At 39.1% G+C, this 17,668-nt stretch overlaps 1 protein-coding gene across 1 annotated transcript; it reads left to right on the forward strand.

Annotated features, from left to right (window-relative positions):
• The first annotated feature begins 436 nt into the window (after window positions 1–436).
• LOC122009805 (protein STICHEL-like 4) lies at window positions 437–9,684 on the forward strand. The gene is made up of 7 exons (XM_042566098.1): window positions 437–865; window positions 1,086–3,268; window positions 3,777–3,996; window positions 4,221–4,769; window positions 6,951–7,596; window positions 9,165–9,228; window positions 9,434–9,684. The coding sequence occupies exons 2-7, from the start codon at window positions 1,277–1,279 to the stop codon at window positions 9,515–9,517; spliced, it is 3,555 nt and encodes a 1,184-aa protein (XP_042422032.1). The 5' UTR covers window positions 437–865; window positions 1,086–1,276; the 3' UTR covers window positions 9,518–9,684.
• Window positions 9,685–17,668: the final 7,984 nt, after the last annotated feature.

The following is a 17,668-nucleotide window of genomic DNA, read 5'->3' on the forward strand; positions in this document are numbered from 1 at the left end:
AATTATATTAAAAATTATTGGGGAGGTATTTGAAAATAATATTATTGAAAATGAGTCCTTCCATAATGCTAAATTAATTAATGCGGTTACGGATCGGGGCGTTATCTATTTCTCGATGCGGCTCTTTAAATTATTCATTGATGTAATGATTCCCACTAAACGACACGTCACTCTCCAAGCCGAAAAACTGTCCCCGATGTTTTCAACCCACCCCCGAGAGTTTCTCCGTTGTCATAATGCTCCCTGAGCTATTAAAGAATCGAGGGCATCGGGATGAGAATTCTAATAGTAGGAGGGAGTGTCGTTCTGAGAACTGCGCACCATTGGAGCTGTGTGAACTGCGGGGGCGAAATGTAAATATGATTTTGTCGTTTTCTCCTTGTATTTATTAATTATTTATTTGTCGTCCTAATAATTTACTGCTAGTACAAAGTGCACTGTACGGGGACTGCTCTCGCCTCGGAGGCGCTCACCGCGCTCATACAAAACGACGCCACCGTCTGCGGCCGCAACGGTTCTTTCCACCCTTCCACCTCTCTCTCTCTCTTTCTCTCTCGATCTGCTTCTCGTTGCTACGAGGAGATCGGGGTGCGAGGTTCATGTGACGGGGGTATGGAAGCGGCGGAGATCCCGTTCTGCGGTTGTTGGGTCGCTCGATCGGGTCACGTGTGTCGGTTCTCATTCCCCACCGTTTCTCCCGGCGTTGGATCTCGGGATCGACTCGAAGTAGGGGACTTACTGGGTTAGTCCTCGCACTTGGAAGTCCTGCGTGTGGAAAAAAGTGTGGACGGGTAGGGAACTAAGGTCGCCGGAGGCATCGAGTGGTGGTTGCTTCTTAGGGTTCTATGTTTGCTTCCGACTACGGGTGAGGTTTCGTCTTTTCTCCTTGCATTTCTGGTATATTTTGTTTCACTTTTTTGGCTATACGCTTATTAAAAGGATATTTCTGGGGTTAACTTGAAACCGCTTGAGTTTGAATTCTAACTCACCTTCGTTTGCCTTTTCATTTTCTCCTCATTTTTTATGCTCAAGAGAAAAAAAAAAAGAATATTGCTTATTGAGTGTTTGCTTGTTTACCATTTCAGGTGAAATCTGTACCTCGCTTTATGCTGATATGGGGATTGTGTAAAAGATGGATTTTTTTCTCCGGCACTAGGGTTTATTTGGTTGTAATCAACTGGGCATTATGCCCTAGAATCATCTTCCAGCTATTGGTGATGTGAAGCATTTGTTCATGTCTTTTTTTGCGAATACAAGATTTGGTTAGTCTTTGATCATGACTAAGGCCATCCATAGAATTTCCATTAAAGATGAAACAGGTAGCAATATTAGCAGCCATCTAAAGGAAGAGTATGGTGCCATCAGCGATCATCTTCGCAACCATGTACATCTGACCAACTGCATACATTTGAAGAACCACATGCACCGTCACAGCCCCAACTCAGCAGAGAGGTCCCTCATGAGGGATCTCATCGTCTTCCAGAAGTCGAGGTCGCTGAGAGACCCCTCAACTAGCCCTCGTTCACAGATTTCCCCTTATGTTGTTGGAGGTTTTGCTAGGAAAATTACAAAGGATGGTTCTACCAATAGTAGGAGGAGGTCAACAGAGATTGACAGGCGGAGTGAGGTTGGCTGGTTGTCCATAAGTTCACCACTTATAGGAAATACAGCAACAGCAAAGGTTACTGCATTGGAAGCGTTTGATGTTTATGATTTAGATGAGAGAGGTAAGTATAAGGAAGTAGATAAAGGAGAAGAGCTTAGTAGAAAAAGTCACAGAAGTGATAGATTGTCCATGAAACATGCTGCTTTTAATGATACGTCGGAGAAAGTGGATACTCAATCAATGGTTGGTCAAAGTACTAATGAAGAGATTGCTCGATCTAAGAAAGTCGTAGAACAAACTGAAGGAGTTCAAAAAGATTCTAATTATCTTGAGCATGGTAAAGGGAGGAATGAACCAGTAGAAAGCATTCACGAGCAAAATTGTCGATCATTCAAAGGGAAGAAGCGCAAGCTGAAAGGAGCAAGGCGAGCACGCGGCTCTGTTTGTACTCACAATAATTTCCCTATATCAAATTCAGTAGCACAAGTATCAAAGAAAAAGAAATGCCATCTGGAGAATGTTAAAGAAGAAACTGAGCTGGAGGTTTCACAGAATCATAGAAATGTATGTGGAATCCCTTGGAATTGGTCAAGGATTCATCATCGAGGTAAGTCATTTCTTGATATAGCTGGGAGGAGTCTGTCCTGTGGGCTATCTGATTCTAGAATGAAAAAGGCTGAAGGCCCTGTTCCACAAAGAGAAGGAAATAGTTCGAATGTAGCCACTGCATCCAATCACCTGACTCCATCAACAAGCTCGGATTCTGAAGTTTTACCATTGCTAGTTGAGGGACCAGAATCTCAGTACAATGGTGCTGTCCATTTATCACCAGGGGATTATTCAGGAGAGCTTGAAATTTTCTCCAATCATAGTTTGAGGCATGACAGAGACTCTGACCTTGCATCTGAATCAAGATCAGGGCACCATAGACCTAGACGGTTAAACCATTTAAGGCACAAAAGCCTAACACAGAAGTACATGCCAAAAACATTCAAAGATCTTGTGGGGCAGAACTTGGTCATTCAAGCTCTTTCCAATGCCATTTTGAGAAGAAAAGTTGGGTTGATTTATGTATTTTATGGACCTCATGGGACAGGGAAGACATCTTGTGCTCGTATTTTTGCTAAAGCTTTGAATTGCCTTTCTGTGGAGGTTCCAAAACCTTGTGATGTTTGTAGTTCCTGCATTTCAAGTAATCTAGGCAAGAGCAGAGATATATTGGAAGTGGGACCATTTGGTAATTTTGATTTTGAGAGCATTAAAGATGCCTTTGATGTGATGTTGTTACCAAGGTCATCAGTTTATAGGGTTTTCATTCTGGATGATTGCGATAGTTTGCATTCTAATTTATGGAGCACCATCTCAAGAGTTATTGATCGGGCATCACGGCATGTAGTTTTTGTACTTATCTGTTCAAATCTTGATTGTTTACCTCATATCATCGTATCTAGGTGCCAAAAGTTCTTTTTCCCGAAAGTGAAAGACTCTGATATCATATCTACTTTACAATGGATTGCAACCAGCGAAGGCCTTGAAATTGAACAGGAAGCTTTGAAACTTATAGCATCAAGATCTGATGGTTCTTTAAGAGATGCTGAAATGACTCTTGATCAGTTAAGTTTACTTGGGAAGAAAATTTCTGTTCCACTTGTGCAGGAGCTAGTAAGTTTCCATCACCTTGGTGCTCGAGTGATGAATGCTGAGTAATTTATTTTTGTTTATAATGAGATGTAACTCTTGAATTTGTGATGCTTAACCCTTATGAATGAAGACACGGTTGGAGAATATCTGTCATTGTCTAGTTCTGGGATATTTTTTTCTAATTAACCATATGATCTTACTGCAATGGTCAATGCCATTATACATTTGATCTTCTGTTAAGAGTTGAAAATTTGAAAGGTGAATGAATAAGAAGTCATGTTTTCTGTTCATCCCAAATATAAATTTCAGATTACTGAGTGTTAGTTTTCTAGTTTCTTCAACCCTTCCTTATTATTATTATTATTAGCTGTTTTCAGCCTTTTGTTAGCATGTTATGCAAACAATGATATGCAATTATACCTTTTTGAACTTGGAAATTTTAGCAGTGCATAGAACATGCGGTCCTTTGATATAATAATTTATTCATGCGCCCGATGTAACACCTGACATTTATGCAATAACTATCCAGGTTGGTTTGGTGTCTGATGAAAAACTGGTGGATTTGCTTGATCTGGCATTATCTGCAGACACTGTGAAAACTGTCAAGAGCTTAAGAGGGATTATGGAAACTGGGGTAGATCCTCTTGCATTAATGTCACAGCTTGCAACTATAATTACTGATATTCTTGCTGGTAGTTATGTCTTCACAAGAGAACGATTGCGGAGAAAATTTTTCCGCCAGCCAACTTGTGAGTAAAACCTCTCTATGCATTTGGTATCACCTAGTTATGTGACCTGATCAAGAGAATTGACATTGTATAGTAGATTGTTATTTTTGTTAGGAAAAGAACTTGTACCAGGTCATATGAATTTGCTTCCATTGTGAAACACCTAGTTCTGGTTTGTGGTCATTGAAAATCATTAGCAGTAACTCAACCATATTACTGTGTTATTTATTATTTATTGGTTTCAGTATCCAAGGAAGACATGGAGAGGCTACGTCAGGCCCTCAGGGCACTGTCTGAAGCTGAAAAACAGCTAAGGGCATCAAGTGATAAACTGACATGGCTAACTGCTGCTCTTCTTCAACTTGCTCCTGATCAGCAATACTTGCTTCCTAGTTCTTCGACAGACAGAAGTCTAAATCACAGTCCAGTGGTGCTAAATAATCAATCCATGAGAGAGAGATATAGGGACTTTACGAACAAGCAGGGAGATATGCAACTTGTGCACAGGAATTTTTCACAAGGTGTTCATCAAGGATACACCAATGACGAATGTGCTAATGATGCAAAACAACACATGTCAGTTACTGATGTAAACCGGCAGCATGGTGATCAGGCCTCACATATTACAATACAGTCCAGTGATGCTATTAAGAAAAGTGACATATATAGCACCATGAAAAGAGACAGAGATACTCAAAAGATATGGCGAGCACTACTAGATCATATCCCAACAGACACATTAAAGCAGTTCTTGTACCATGAAGGGAATTTAATTTCAGTTAGCTTAGGTGCTGGTAAGTTAAAGCCCAATTTTTAGTATACCAAATAGCAAAGTTTTACTATAATATTCTTGACGTTCTTATACAAAAAAAGTCTTTCTAAAGTTTGAATTGCACCTTTAGCATTGCTTTTTACCATTATATGATATGAATGAATCATATCAACACTTGCACAGGTTATGCGCCTCCATTGACCATCTCACAAAGAGAAGGGAGTTGTAGAAAATTAAATATCTTAATAAAAACTTGAATGAATGAAACAATAGTAGGTCTCTTTATAGACCCTATGATAGCCCAGTCTTGGTTTAGCTTTTGCTTAGTTTCCTAGAACTAGTAAAACAACAACAACAACATCTTATCCTACTAGGTGGGATCGACTATATAGATTCTTTTACGCCATTAGACTCTATCCCTTATTATATCATCATCTATATTTAAATACATTTTATTTTATTTTATTTTATTGTTGCTAACAAGTTTTTTTTATCTTCTTCTTCCTCATTTGATGTGCATATTTGTCATAGTTTCACATCGCCGGAGCATTTATTGGTCGTCTAAGTACATGCCCGTACCATCTTACTTATCTTATCCATCCTCGTATGTTCACACATTCACCTTAACATGTTTATCTTTGCAACTCTCATCTTTTGTCGTAGCGATCGCATGGAACACCACACCTGATGCTCTCCTCTATTTAGATCATCTTTTTTGTATTTAATGTAAGACCTCTCTCTCAATTTCTCCATCTTTTTGCAAAAAAGATCCTAAATACTTTAAGCTCTTAGTTCTACATAATTCATCATCTCCTATTTTAACAATTGTCTCATTATATTTAATATTGCTAAACTTAAATTCAATATATTTTGTCTTTACTCTACTAAGTCTAATACTATTCACTATTAGTATCTCTCACCAAGATTCGAGTTTAACAAAACAAAACAATATGCACCATGGTAGCCTGCCGTGGTAAGTAAATGCTTTTATTAAATTTGAACAAATGAAGCAATTGTAGAGGATCTCTCTGATAAACCCTATATTAGGCTAGTCTCCTAAGAATTGGTCTACCTTTTACTAGGTTTCCTACAACTAGTAGAATGAAAACGAGGGTAATTTTCAAAATGGCCTTACAAAGTTTAACGAATTTTTCAAAATGGGCCTTAAGAAATGTCAAAAGCTCCCCTAACATTTTTATTTTGTTGTCAAAATATCCTTGGTTTGTTTAAAGGGCAAAAGAAGTATCTTCTAGAGAAGGGGCATTTTGACATCAAAATAATAAACATCAGCGAGTGTTCTGACATTAATGAAACCATGGGGGATTTTGAAAAAACTATTAAACCTCAGGGTATTAAGGCATCCTACATGACTAGCATTTGGAGTAATCTAGAAAATGTCTGTAGAGTTAGTTGCTGATATTTTATGGTATTCACATTCAAGTCCCCAGGTCCATAATAGATGATAATCTTATACTGCTAATGATTTAACAATCTTTTCCATCATTTAACTGTATCAGCGTTAAAATTGAATTTTTTTGAGAATGTTCAATGTGGAGGTGGTATACAAATGGAATTTGTCCGGCATGCTGCTTCTCTGTGATTTATGGGTTATGACTCCTTTATCAGTGCTTGTTTCTATTAGAAATCTCAACACTTGCAGATTATTGCCCAATAAGTGTATGAAATTGAATTTCTTTGAGAATGTTCAATATGGAGGTGGTATAGAAGTCGAATTTGTCTGGTTTGCTGCTTTTCTATGATTTATGGGCTTATTATTCATTTAAAATGTTTGTGATGGTTTGAAATTCTCAGCACAGAGAATATTGCCTAATAAGTGTTAAAAATGATGCTTATTAGGCTATAACTCGTTTATAAGTTCTTGTTTCTTCTAGAAACCTCAACATCTGGAGATTTTACCCAATAAGGGTGTGTCAGTGTGAAATTGAATTACTTTGAGAATGTTCAATGTGGAGACATACAAGTGGAATTTGTCTGATATGCTGTTTTTCTGTATGGGCTTGTTACTCATTTATAAAATGCTTGTGTTTAGAATTTGTAAGCTTGAACTACTAGACTACCCATGTTTGAATTGATGGTTGTCATACATTTATGTTTGAAAGAAGAATTCTCATCTAAATAGGATCTTAGGTTTCTTTAGCAAAATAATTTATTTGACTGATGTTATTCCATTCCCCCAATGTAGCTCCTACAGTGCAGTTGGCATTCAGCTCAAATGCAAATAGATCAAGAGCCGAAAAGTTCAGAGGGCAGATTTTACAAGCCTTCGAATCTGTTCTTGCCTCTCCTGTAATACTTGAGCTCAGATGTAAATATGAGAACAAATTTAGGCCAGCTGCCCAAACTGCTCCTCTTTTGCCTGATTTGGAGAGTGGTTCTTCTAAGATGCCAGCAAAGAAGAAGTACGTGAAAAATCAAGCTACTGTTTATTCAGGCCCTGCAAATCTTACTGAGAAGCTTATAGAAGAAAGTGTTCTTAGGAGGGTTGGCTCAAGTCATTCTAGATGGCTGCACACTGGTCCCCATGTCATGACAGAGGATGATATAATTGAAGTTGGACCTCATGAGCATGAGCCAACAAGGAAGTCTGTGGGATCAAAGGAAAAGGGAATTGAACATATATGGGAAGAAGCATCCACTTCCCAACAACAAAATAATTTGGTTCCGTTCTCTGGAAGGAATCAAGATGACCAAAATCGAAGAAAAAGCTTAGTTCGAGGAAAGGTATCTCTTGCACATGTTATTCAACGGGCAGAAGGTCATTCTCAGCAAGGTGGATGGTCAAGACGCAAAGCAATCTCGATAGCTGATAAACTTGAACAGGAGAACTTGTGAGTAATATGTCTTTCTCCCTAGTGCTTTTACCTGTTTGTTCTTGTAACACAGTCTACTATAATAGAGATGTTTCTCCGATATAGGAACCATTGTACACTTTGATTGTCTATGTTTCACATATACAAGTAGTAGTTTTCAAGACATTATCTTACAGCTCCATGCATTTGTTTTAAGATCCATGTTTCGAACACAGAAAGTAATTGATCAGTGAGGTTGGAGCAATGGAAATCAGTTCACTAGTATCCGTTCCTGCATTTATAAACATGCGGCACGAATATTAATCACAAGCAGTTCATTCGCAAATCTGCCTATAGTTGTAATGCATGCAAATATATTAACCTGAGTATATTTGTTAACTTTGTTTGCCATAATCATTGGTTAGGCAAGATTCAAGTTGTTTTTTGACATGGAATTTTTAAGGCAAAGTTTCCAAAGCACCCATTGAAAGTTGAAAATTGATCGCCAGATGCACCTAGATGACCTAATGAGCACACCTCTCTAGAATAAAATCCCAAAATAGCTTCTCCCATTTCACCTAGTTATCTCATTACACGCTAGGTACCATCTATTTCAATTGAATAAACATGTTGACATAAATTTTTATATGCTGAAATGATCATTTTCACCTAGATGGACCTGCATAGGTCTAAATTCAGAAACCATTTCACTTTGATGGACTTATAATGGCCAAAATGAAAGTTTTAAGGGTATAGATGAGTTCCTAGGACCTCCAGGAGTATATTGGTACTTTCATACTTGCTTTTCAACCTATGCATGCCCATCAAGGTGAAATGATCAATTAGTTCTTGGAGCTTTCAGGAGCATAGTACTAGTTTCATACTTGCATTTAGAGTTTTAGACCATTATGGATTGATCAAGGTGAAATGGACCATTTCACCTTGATAGACATGATATGATGGGCATACACTAGTGGTTTCATACTTGCATTTTTAGTAGTAGAGGTTCATTAAAGTGATGAACGTACACTACACCGCTCAAAAAGCAAGTGTTAAGAGCATGTATAAGTTCCTAGGAACTCCAAAAGTACAATGATGGTCTTAGGTTTCATCCTGATGGACTTATGATAGTTTAAATGAAAATGTGAGGACATGAATGAGTTCTTGGCAGTTTCAAGAGCACAATGATACTCTCAATCTTGCATTTTGACCAATGGATGATTATCATTTCACCTTGATGGACATCAACAAATTGAAGTGGAAGCGCAAGACCACCAATGTGCTCTTGTAGGTCCTAGGAATTCATATACACTCTCATAGACTATATCACCTTGATAGATGTTTATAGGTCATATTTACTCAAGGAAGGTGCACTCATTGGACATTTATGAAATTAGGCGTGCCTAATATCCAATTCCCAACTTTGCCTAGTTTGAAAAGTTTACCAATTTTCCAATCATTCCATGAACTTACCTGTATATATGTAGCTTCAACAGGTATCATCGAAATATTGAATATGCTTAGTGTTCGTCTCAGTACTTGTTTGCAATGCAATATTTTGCAACAAATTTCTCAAATTTAATTCAAGAATCTCCTTTATCCTGCAGGAGATTGGAGCCTAGATCAAGAAGCTTGCTTTGTTGGAAAGCTTCTAGGACACCCCGAACCCAGGTAATACTAATTTGTGAACTGTTCAGCATCTGCGGTTGAGAGAACTGGCATGGTGATTGTTACTTTCAAGCTTCAGATTTCTGCTCCCTAAAGAAATAACTATTTTCCCTAAAACTTTTTGTTTTGTTTTTTACCTGGAACAGATATATTTCATTTCCATTTAGTTCAGTTATGGTTCCTTGTATCTTAAACAACCTCTTTGCAGCTGCTCAACGTCAAGAAGAAGACAAGGAAATCCCGGTCTCTGTCGAAGCTAGTGAGCTGTGGAAGGTGCCTGCGCAACAAATGATCCAAGCAAACTCCTTCAAGAGCTACCTACGGCCAGCCGGTTAGATTGTTTTAAGGCGTTACAAGATTTGCCAATGTTTCTCTGTTCTAAGTTAGCATTCTTATGAAGGAAGCATTGTATATTGTTCAACAAGAATCTCATATAAGTCTCGCATTCTTTCTGCGTCATGTTTGCTTCCTGAATTATTGCCGTCGAGTTTCATGCACATGATACATGCAGTTATTTTTTCAGTAAATAAATTGGATATTTTTTAAAAAAGATTTGATTGATTATGTGCCACTGTATATTTTATTGAGGCTGATACAGAGTTCTTTTAAACACTAATTATTCTACTTCTTAATAAAAACTTGATTGAGATCATTAGTAACTGATGCGGTTATAAGGAGGGACTCATCTTGGGAAAAGGTCTTCGTCACAATAGATGTCAAAGTCAAGGTGGTCAATGTTCCTATCACTGATCGGACGGGCGAGTGGTTCATCAAAGGCCTGATCCGATATCATCACTAGTTCGGCCACTAGCTGAGATAAGACGCTCAAGATAGGAATGAACGTCAAGTGTCTACAGAAGCAGGTCGAACGGCTACCCCGATCGGCCTTACATCAATGCCCAAATCAGCGGAGTAGAGTCATGGTCGAGCGACTATCCCTTTCGATCTAGATACACGTGCAACAATCAGATAGTGGAAGTATCGACCGAGCGACTACCCCGCTCGGTCAAATAGTAGATTCATCAGCCAGACAACGGACTCCAGACGAACGACCACCCCGCTCGGCCCAGCAACGGACGACACTAGGACAGGGGACTTTTTGATCTAGATACACGTGCAACAATCAGACAGTGGAAGTATCGACCGAGCGACTACCCCGCTCGGTCAAATAGTAGATTCATCAGCCAGACAACAGACTCCAGACGAACGACCACCCCGCTCGGCCCAGCAACGGACGACACTAGGACAGGGGACTTTCAGCTGAGCGTCCATTCCGCTCGGTTGAACAACAAATACAGCAGGATATCCTTCGACATCTTTTTGGGAGTTAGTGCCGCCGACGGACGGCATGGTCAGACAGAAGATTGTACGACGAAAGCTTCCACTGTCATTTCAGAGATATGCTCGGCCTATTAAGGTACTGTGTCAAGGACACTGACGTGTCTCTTCAGGGAAAGCTTGGGATGACGTGTCCACTTTAAGAAGTGTGCACACACACTACAATAACCTATATAAAGGGGGTCCAGGCATCAGCGGAGTTATGCTTTTCTCACGATCTCTACAGTTGCATTACAGTTCCCTTTGCTTCTTGTTTTGTTGGAGACTGACTTGAGCGCTGGAGGGCCATCGTCGAGGATCCTTTCCCTGGCTCGGCACTAACGCTGCTTGTGTTGTAGACGAGCGCAAAATTCCTCAGAGGTTAACAAGAGCGCTACGTCGCAACATCCACCTCCTCGACTTTCGAACAGAGTCAACTATTAATATCATGCAAATTCTAACTTGATGTTGTGAATTATGTTTATATTAAGAATGAAGTAAATGTTTGAAAGTAAGTCAATTAAATAAATAAATTTAAATAATTTATTAAATTAAATGGATAAATTTGATATTCAATTCATTAATATTCATAAAAAAAAATAATTTGTGAATAATATCAAACAATAATTTTAAAATATTAAACTTAGTAAAATTTCAAATAATCGATAAATTTGAATTGGATTTAAATAAATGAAGTACAAACTAAATTTGAATCAAGTACAAACTAAATTTGAAATCTAGACAAATTTGAAGAATTTGTTTTGATATATTAGTTAATTTTAAACTAGCCCCACTATATTTTTTCATTGAAGAAGTTTGCATAATATAAATTTTGACTGATTCGTTTATCTTAAAAGTTTAGAGAAATGTCTTCTATGTTGGGTTTTTCGGGCCGCGAAAATTACTTTTTCGTGTCACGAAAATCTCGAAACCTTAGCCACCGGATCCGTGCGAAGAATAAAATTTTAAAAACATTACGAATACGAGTTTCTTACACTAGTTCTAAACTAGATCTACAAGGAGAAGGAATATACCCTTGATGCGAAGCCCTTCGCAATCCCGCTTGTCCTCGGTTCGTCGAATTTCGAAAGTGTCAAAGTAGACACTTCTCTATATGTATCCACACAAGCAAGAGATGGAGAAAAACCTCTAAGGATGTGCTAGCAACCTTAGAGATCAGTAAGGGAGGAGAGGAAGAGCAAGAAGAAAGCTAGAGAGGAAGAAGATGGGAGTTACCACAAAAAAAATGAAACTCTCCTTATGAAATCAAAGTGGCCGGCCACTTTAGTAGAGGTTGTAACCTTCATGGGATACCAAGAGTCATAACTCTTGGTAACTCCCATGAGGTGACATCTCACTTAAGTAACCAAGATGATGTGGAGCATCATCATTGGTCAACTTCTTGCCAACTCACCAATGAGGTGGCAAATGGTCAAGTCAAACTTGACTCTTCATCTTCCTCTCAAGTCAAGTCAAACTTGACCACTTCTCTCCCATGGTTGATCAAATCTAACCATTGGTTCAAGTCAATTTTAATTTAATGAATCTCTATTCATTGAATTAAATTGATTCAATGAGTCTAAGTCCAAATTAGACTCATTTAACATATGAACCAAATTGAGTCCAACTCAATTAGCATAATTTGGATTACTCTTAATCCAATTTGGTTCATCACATGAACCTAATCCTTTAGGTTCATCAAATGAACATAATCTCCATCTAATTGCCCTTTGTGTGTGACCCTATAGGTTCTTATAACGTTGGCAATGCTCCTAAACCCATTTAGAAGCATAAGTAATGAGCGATATCTAGCAACACATCATTACTACCCAAGTTATAAGAATGTTGAGATCCAACATCACCTTGTGACTACTAATTGTGACTCCTCACAATATATGACAAGTGTCCTTCTATCCTAGACATCTAAATTGATCAATGTGAGGCATAGACCGTGTCATCCTCTGACTAATCTAAATCTTGAACTCCAAGTAGACTCACTAAATCAAATGAGCTCAATATCCTATATTGACTCATTTGGGCATGGCCATGCACTTCGTGGTCTCACTCTATCAAGAATACCGATGTCTCTCCCGTCATATAGGAGGGATAGATCCCATCTACATCACTCACATCCCTCTGCATAATTTGTTATATACCCAGTAATCGCCTTTATAGTCCACCCAGTTACGGGTGACGTTTGACGAAACCAAAGTACATAACTCCTTATGTAGGGATCTATGGTGACTTCAGGTCTAAGGACTAGTAGTCATGCTAATAGCCACATGAGAAAGTATATGACACTCATATAACGATCCATGATACTTTCTCATGGCGGGTCATTCAGTATACATTCTCCAATGCATACCCATGTGTCAACTTAATATCTCTATATCCATGACTTGTGAGATCAAGTCATCGAGTTGACCTACATGCTAGTCTTATTGCATTAACATTGTCCATGAATGTTAACACTCGACTAGGAATGATTAAGAGTAGTATTCTCTATATCATCTCACTATCGGTTCAACTAACCGATTGATATAGGTGAGAACCTTCTACTCAAGGACGCTATAATACTTAGTTTATTTGGCACCAATACAAGTAAGTATAATAACCAAAAATAAATGTCTTTATTTATATAAGAATATGATACAACAAGTCCATAATACAATCATCAAATGATTGATTTTAGGGCTCTAACTAACAATCTCCCACTAGCACTAGTGCCAATCAGTATAGGCTCTAAGCTCCAATGACCTAGTGTGACCATCATGCTTCCTCTGTGCCAAAGCCTTGGTCAAGGGATCTGCGATGTTAGCTTCTGTAGGTACTTTACATCTCCTCACATCTCCTCTCTCGATGATCTCTCGAATGAGATGAAAGCGCCGTAGTATGTGTTTGGTCCACTGGTGTGAGCGAGGTTCCTTCGCCTGTGCTATAGCTCCATTGTTGTCACAATAGAGCTCAATAGGGCCAGCAATGCTAGGAACCACCCCAAGTTCAGTGATGAACTTGCGAATTCAAACTGCCTCCTTTGCTGCCTCTGATGCAGCAATATACTCGACCTCTGTCGTAGAATCAGCTACTGTGTCCTGCTTCGAACTCTTCCAGCTCACAGCACCACCATTTATGCAAAATACGAACCCTGACTGCGATCGATAATCATCTTAGTCGGTCTGAAGCTAGCATTACTGTAACCCTTTACAGCTAGCTCATCATTGCCTCCATATATCATGAAATATTCTTTAGTCCTTCTTAAGTACTTAAGAATATTCTTGACCGCTATCCAGTGACTTTCACCTGGATCTGCTCGTCATGCTCAAAGCATACGAGACATCGGTCGAGTACATAACATGCGTACATGATAGATCCTATGATTGGCATAAGGGATCGATCCACGCGGTCTCTCTCCTCTTTAGAAGAGGGACCCGAGTCTTCAGACCATGTGACATCGGCAGAAATCCCTTCTTGGAGTTCTGCATGGCAAACCGAAGGAGTACCTTGTCAATGTATGTACTCTGACTTAGGCCAAGCAATCTCTTAGATCTATCTCTATAGATCTGTATCCCTAGAATGCGGGATGCCTCACCTAAGTCCTTCATTGAGAAGCAACTCCCTAGCCAGGTCTTGACAGACTGAAGCATAGGGATGTCCTTCCCAATGAGTAGTATGTCATCCACATATAATATGAGGAAGACAACTATATCCCCTACAACCTTCTTGTAGACACAAGGCTCATCTTCGTTCTTGATGAAACCAAACTATTTGATTGCATCATCGAATCGAAGATTCCAGCTCTGAGAAGCTTGTTTTAGTCCATAAATGGACCTATGCAGCTTGCATACTCTGCTAGTATGCTGTGGATCTACAAAACCCTCAGGTTGTGTCATGTACACATCCTCAAGTAGGTTTTCATTCAGAAACGTGGTTTTAACATCCATCTGCCATATCTCATAGTCATGATAAGCTGCAATAGCAAGCATGATTCGAATGGACTTAAACATCGCTATTGGAGAAAAGGTTTCATTATAGTCAATACTATGAATCTGCTTGAAACCTTTAGCTACCAAGCGACCCTTATAGATAAGTCCATCCATGTCAGTCTTTCTCTTAAAAACCCACTTACACCCAATGGGTTTTACCCCTTCAGGTGGATCAACCAAAGTCCATACTTGGTTGGTGTACATGGATTCCATCTCGGATCTTATGACCACTAGCCATTTCTCGGAATCTGGTCTCATCACAGCTTCCTGATAGGTGGTAGGCTCATCCTCTATGAGCACAACGTCATCATGGTCAGACAAGAGAAATGAATATCTCTCAGGCTGACGACGTACCCTATCAGACCTGCGAAGAGGTATGTCTACTTGAACTGGTTGTTGTTCCTCAACTCCTTGTGGAATAACATCATCCACAATACTTTGTGGTTTCAGTTCAACTTCCATCGAGGCTTCAGTGCTATGGTCCGCATCTTGAACTTCTTCAAGATTGAACGTACTCCCACTAGTCTTTCTAGAAACAAAGTCCCTTTCTAGAAAGACTCCAGTCTTTGCCACAACTACCTTGTGCTGACTGGGAATGTAGAAGTAATATCCCTTAGTTTCCTTGGGATATCCAATGAAATAGCACTTGTCGGATTTGAGTCCTAATTTGTCTGAGACTTGACGTCTAACGTAAGTCTCACAACCCCAAATTCTCATGAAAGACACCTGGGCATCTCTCCTAGTCCATATCTTATATGGTGTTTTTATCACGACCTTAGATGGAACTCGGTTGAGTATAAAAACTGCCGTGTCTAGAGCATAGCCCCAAAAGAATGTCGGAAGATCTGTGTAACTCATCATAGATCGTACCATATCTAATAGGGTACGATTCCTCCTTTCGAATACACCATTCCACTGTGATGTTCCAGGAGGAGTGAGTTGGGATAGAATCTCACACTCAGCTAAGTAGTCACGAAACTCATGACTAAGGTATTCTCCACCTCGATCTGATCGAAGTATCTTAATACTCTTACCAAGCTGGTTATGTACTTCATTCTTGAATTTTTTGAACTTTTCAAAGGATTCTGACTTATGTGTTATCAAGTACACATAACCATATCTACTGAAGTCATCAGTAAATATGATAAAGTACCTATAACCGCCTCTAGCAGCGACATTGAAAGGGCCACATACATCACTATGTATATGACCTAACAAGTCAGTCGCTCTCTCACTGTGCCCACTAAAGGAAGTCTTGGTCATCTTGCCTAGTAGGCATGACTCGCACGTCTCATAAGATTCAAAATCAAATGAGTCCAACAAACCATCCTTATGGAGCTGGGATAAGCGCTTGTCATTTATATGACCTAAGCGATAGTGCCAGAGATAGGTTTGATTCATGTCATTTGACTTGAACCTTTTGGTATTTATATTATAGATAGGGCTTTCAAGGTCTAGAATGTAGAGTCCGTTCATCAGAGGTGCACTACAATAGAACATATCTTTTAAATAAATAGAACAACATTTGTCCTTAATTATAAAAGAGAAACCTTTCTTGTCCAAACAAGAAACTGAAATTATGTTCTTAGTTAATGCAGGCACATAACAACAATCATCCAACTCTAATACAAGCCCAGAGGGAAGAGATAGATAGTAAGTTCCTACAGCAACAGCAGCATCCCGTGTTCCATTGCCTACTCGTAGGTCTATCTTGCCCTTTGTCAATGTTCTGCTATTTCTCAGTGCTTGTACATTAGTACAAATGTGAGAAGCACATCCAGTATCTAATACCCATGATGAAGAAATAGAGAGGTTGACTTCTATAACATTTATACCTGAAGTAGAAATCTTATTTCTCTTCTTCTTAAGATCTTCCAGGTATCCTGTGAAGTTCCTCTTCCAGTGCCCCGCTTATCCTTGATACAGTTGACGAAGATGTTCAACTATATCATAAGCAGTCATCAACTCATGTTGCTTCTGAAGCTCAGAGTTCATGGTTGCGGGCATAAGACATGACACATCTAATGCGTCATCTTGATGCTTCTTGTAAGCATCACGATCAGCTCGCGTGGCAGTGGGTGCCTCGGGAATGGGCTGCTCCAGGACGTACAGTTTACGTTCCTGGGTGAGAACTATTCTCAAGTTCCTGTACCAGTTCAGGAAATTTGCTCCGTTGAGCTTGTCCTGCTTAAGGACAGAACGCAGGGAGAAAGAGTTCGTATTCGACGTCATGGTTATCTACAACAGATAAATGCAGAAAATGAATATCATATTCTTTTAAATCATTTAATTAGGCCTTTAACTACATGATGCTCCCACTGAATTATATAATTTTTGTAGAATCAAGTGAGTGATGTGGTCAAACCACACTTACTAGATTCTAACCAACTAGCTATAATTCGTGTGGGACAAGATCCATATCATACTACGCCTTGAGTTAGCTTTGGCTAAATCGCCCAAGACTTAGTATGATCGGTAGGTAACTAATTACCAATTACATCTCTATGCAACTCTTGTTTATAGGATCAAAATCCGCATTTATATTAAAACTCGAGTTAGCTTTGACTAATACGCCTAAGAGTTAATATAAATGTGATTTTGACCTATCTACCAACCATTGGATAATGCCTATAGTTAAACTCGATCCAATTGAGTTAACTAATTACTCAATCTAATTGAGTTGTACTCACCCATGCATTGATAAGCGGGACCAAGATTGTCCCTTCGTACCCTACCAAGATAGTATGCGTTGCTCTGCTTTGGCAGATTCAACAACAACATGCGATCGAGGTAGTGGTAGGTATCACGGCATGGTAGACATTACGAGTTGACGCGATTGAGATCTAATCTAATCGTCGAGGTGTATCATATACTCGATTGAGATCTAATCTAATCGTTAGAGCGCATCATGTACGCGATTTAGATCTAATCTAGTCGTCGAGGTGTATCATATACGCGATTGATCGAATCGAATCGTTAAGGCGCTAATTAATTACTAATTATGCATCACATACACACAAGCAATTAATTAAATATTTGTGATTAGTCATGGCCCTACTACGATCTTCTCAAGTCAATGAGAAGATCGGATGGTCAACCTAAGGTCAACAGCTTCTCAAGCTCCTCCCTTTGACCACCTTGTG

The sequence above is a fragment of the Zingiber officinale genome, chromosome 8A (assembly GCF_018446385.1).
Source record: "Zingiber officinale cultivar Zhangliang chromosome 8A, Zo_v1.1, whole genome shotgun sequence".
Classification (NCBI taxonomy): Eukaryota; Viridiplantae; Streptophyta; class Magnoliopsida; order Zingiberales; family Zingiberaceae; genus Zingiber; species Zingiber officinale.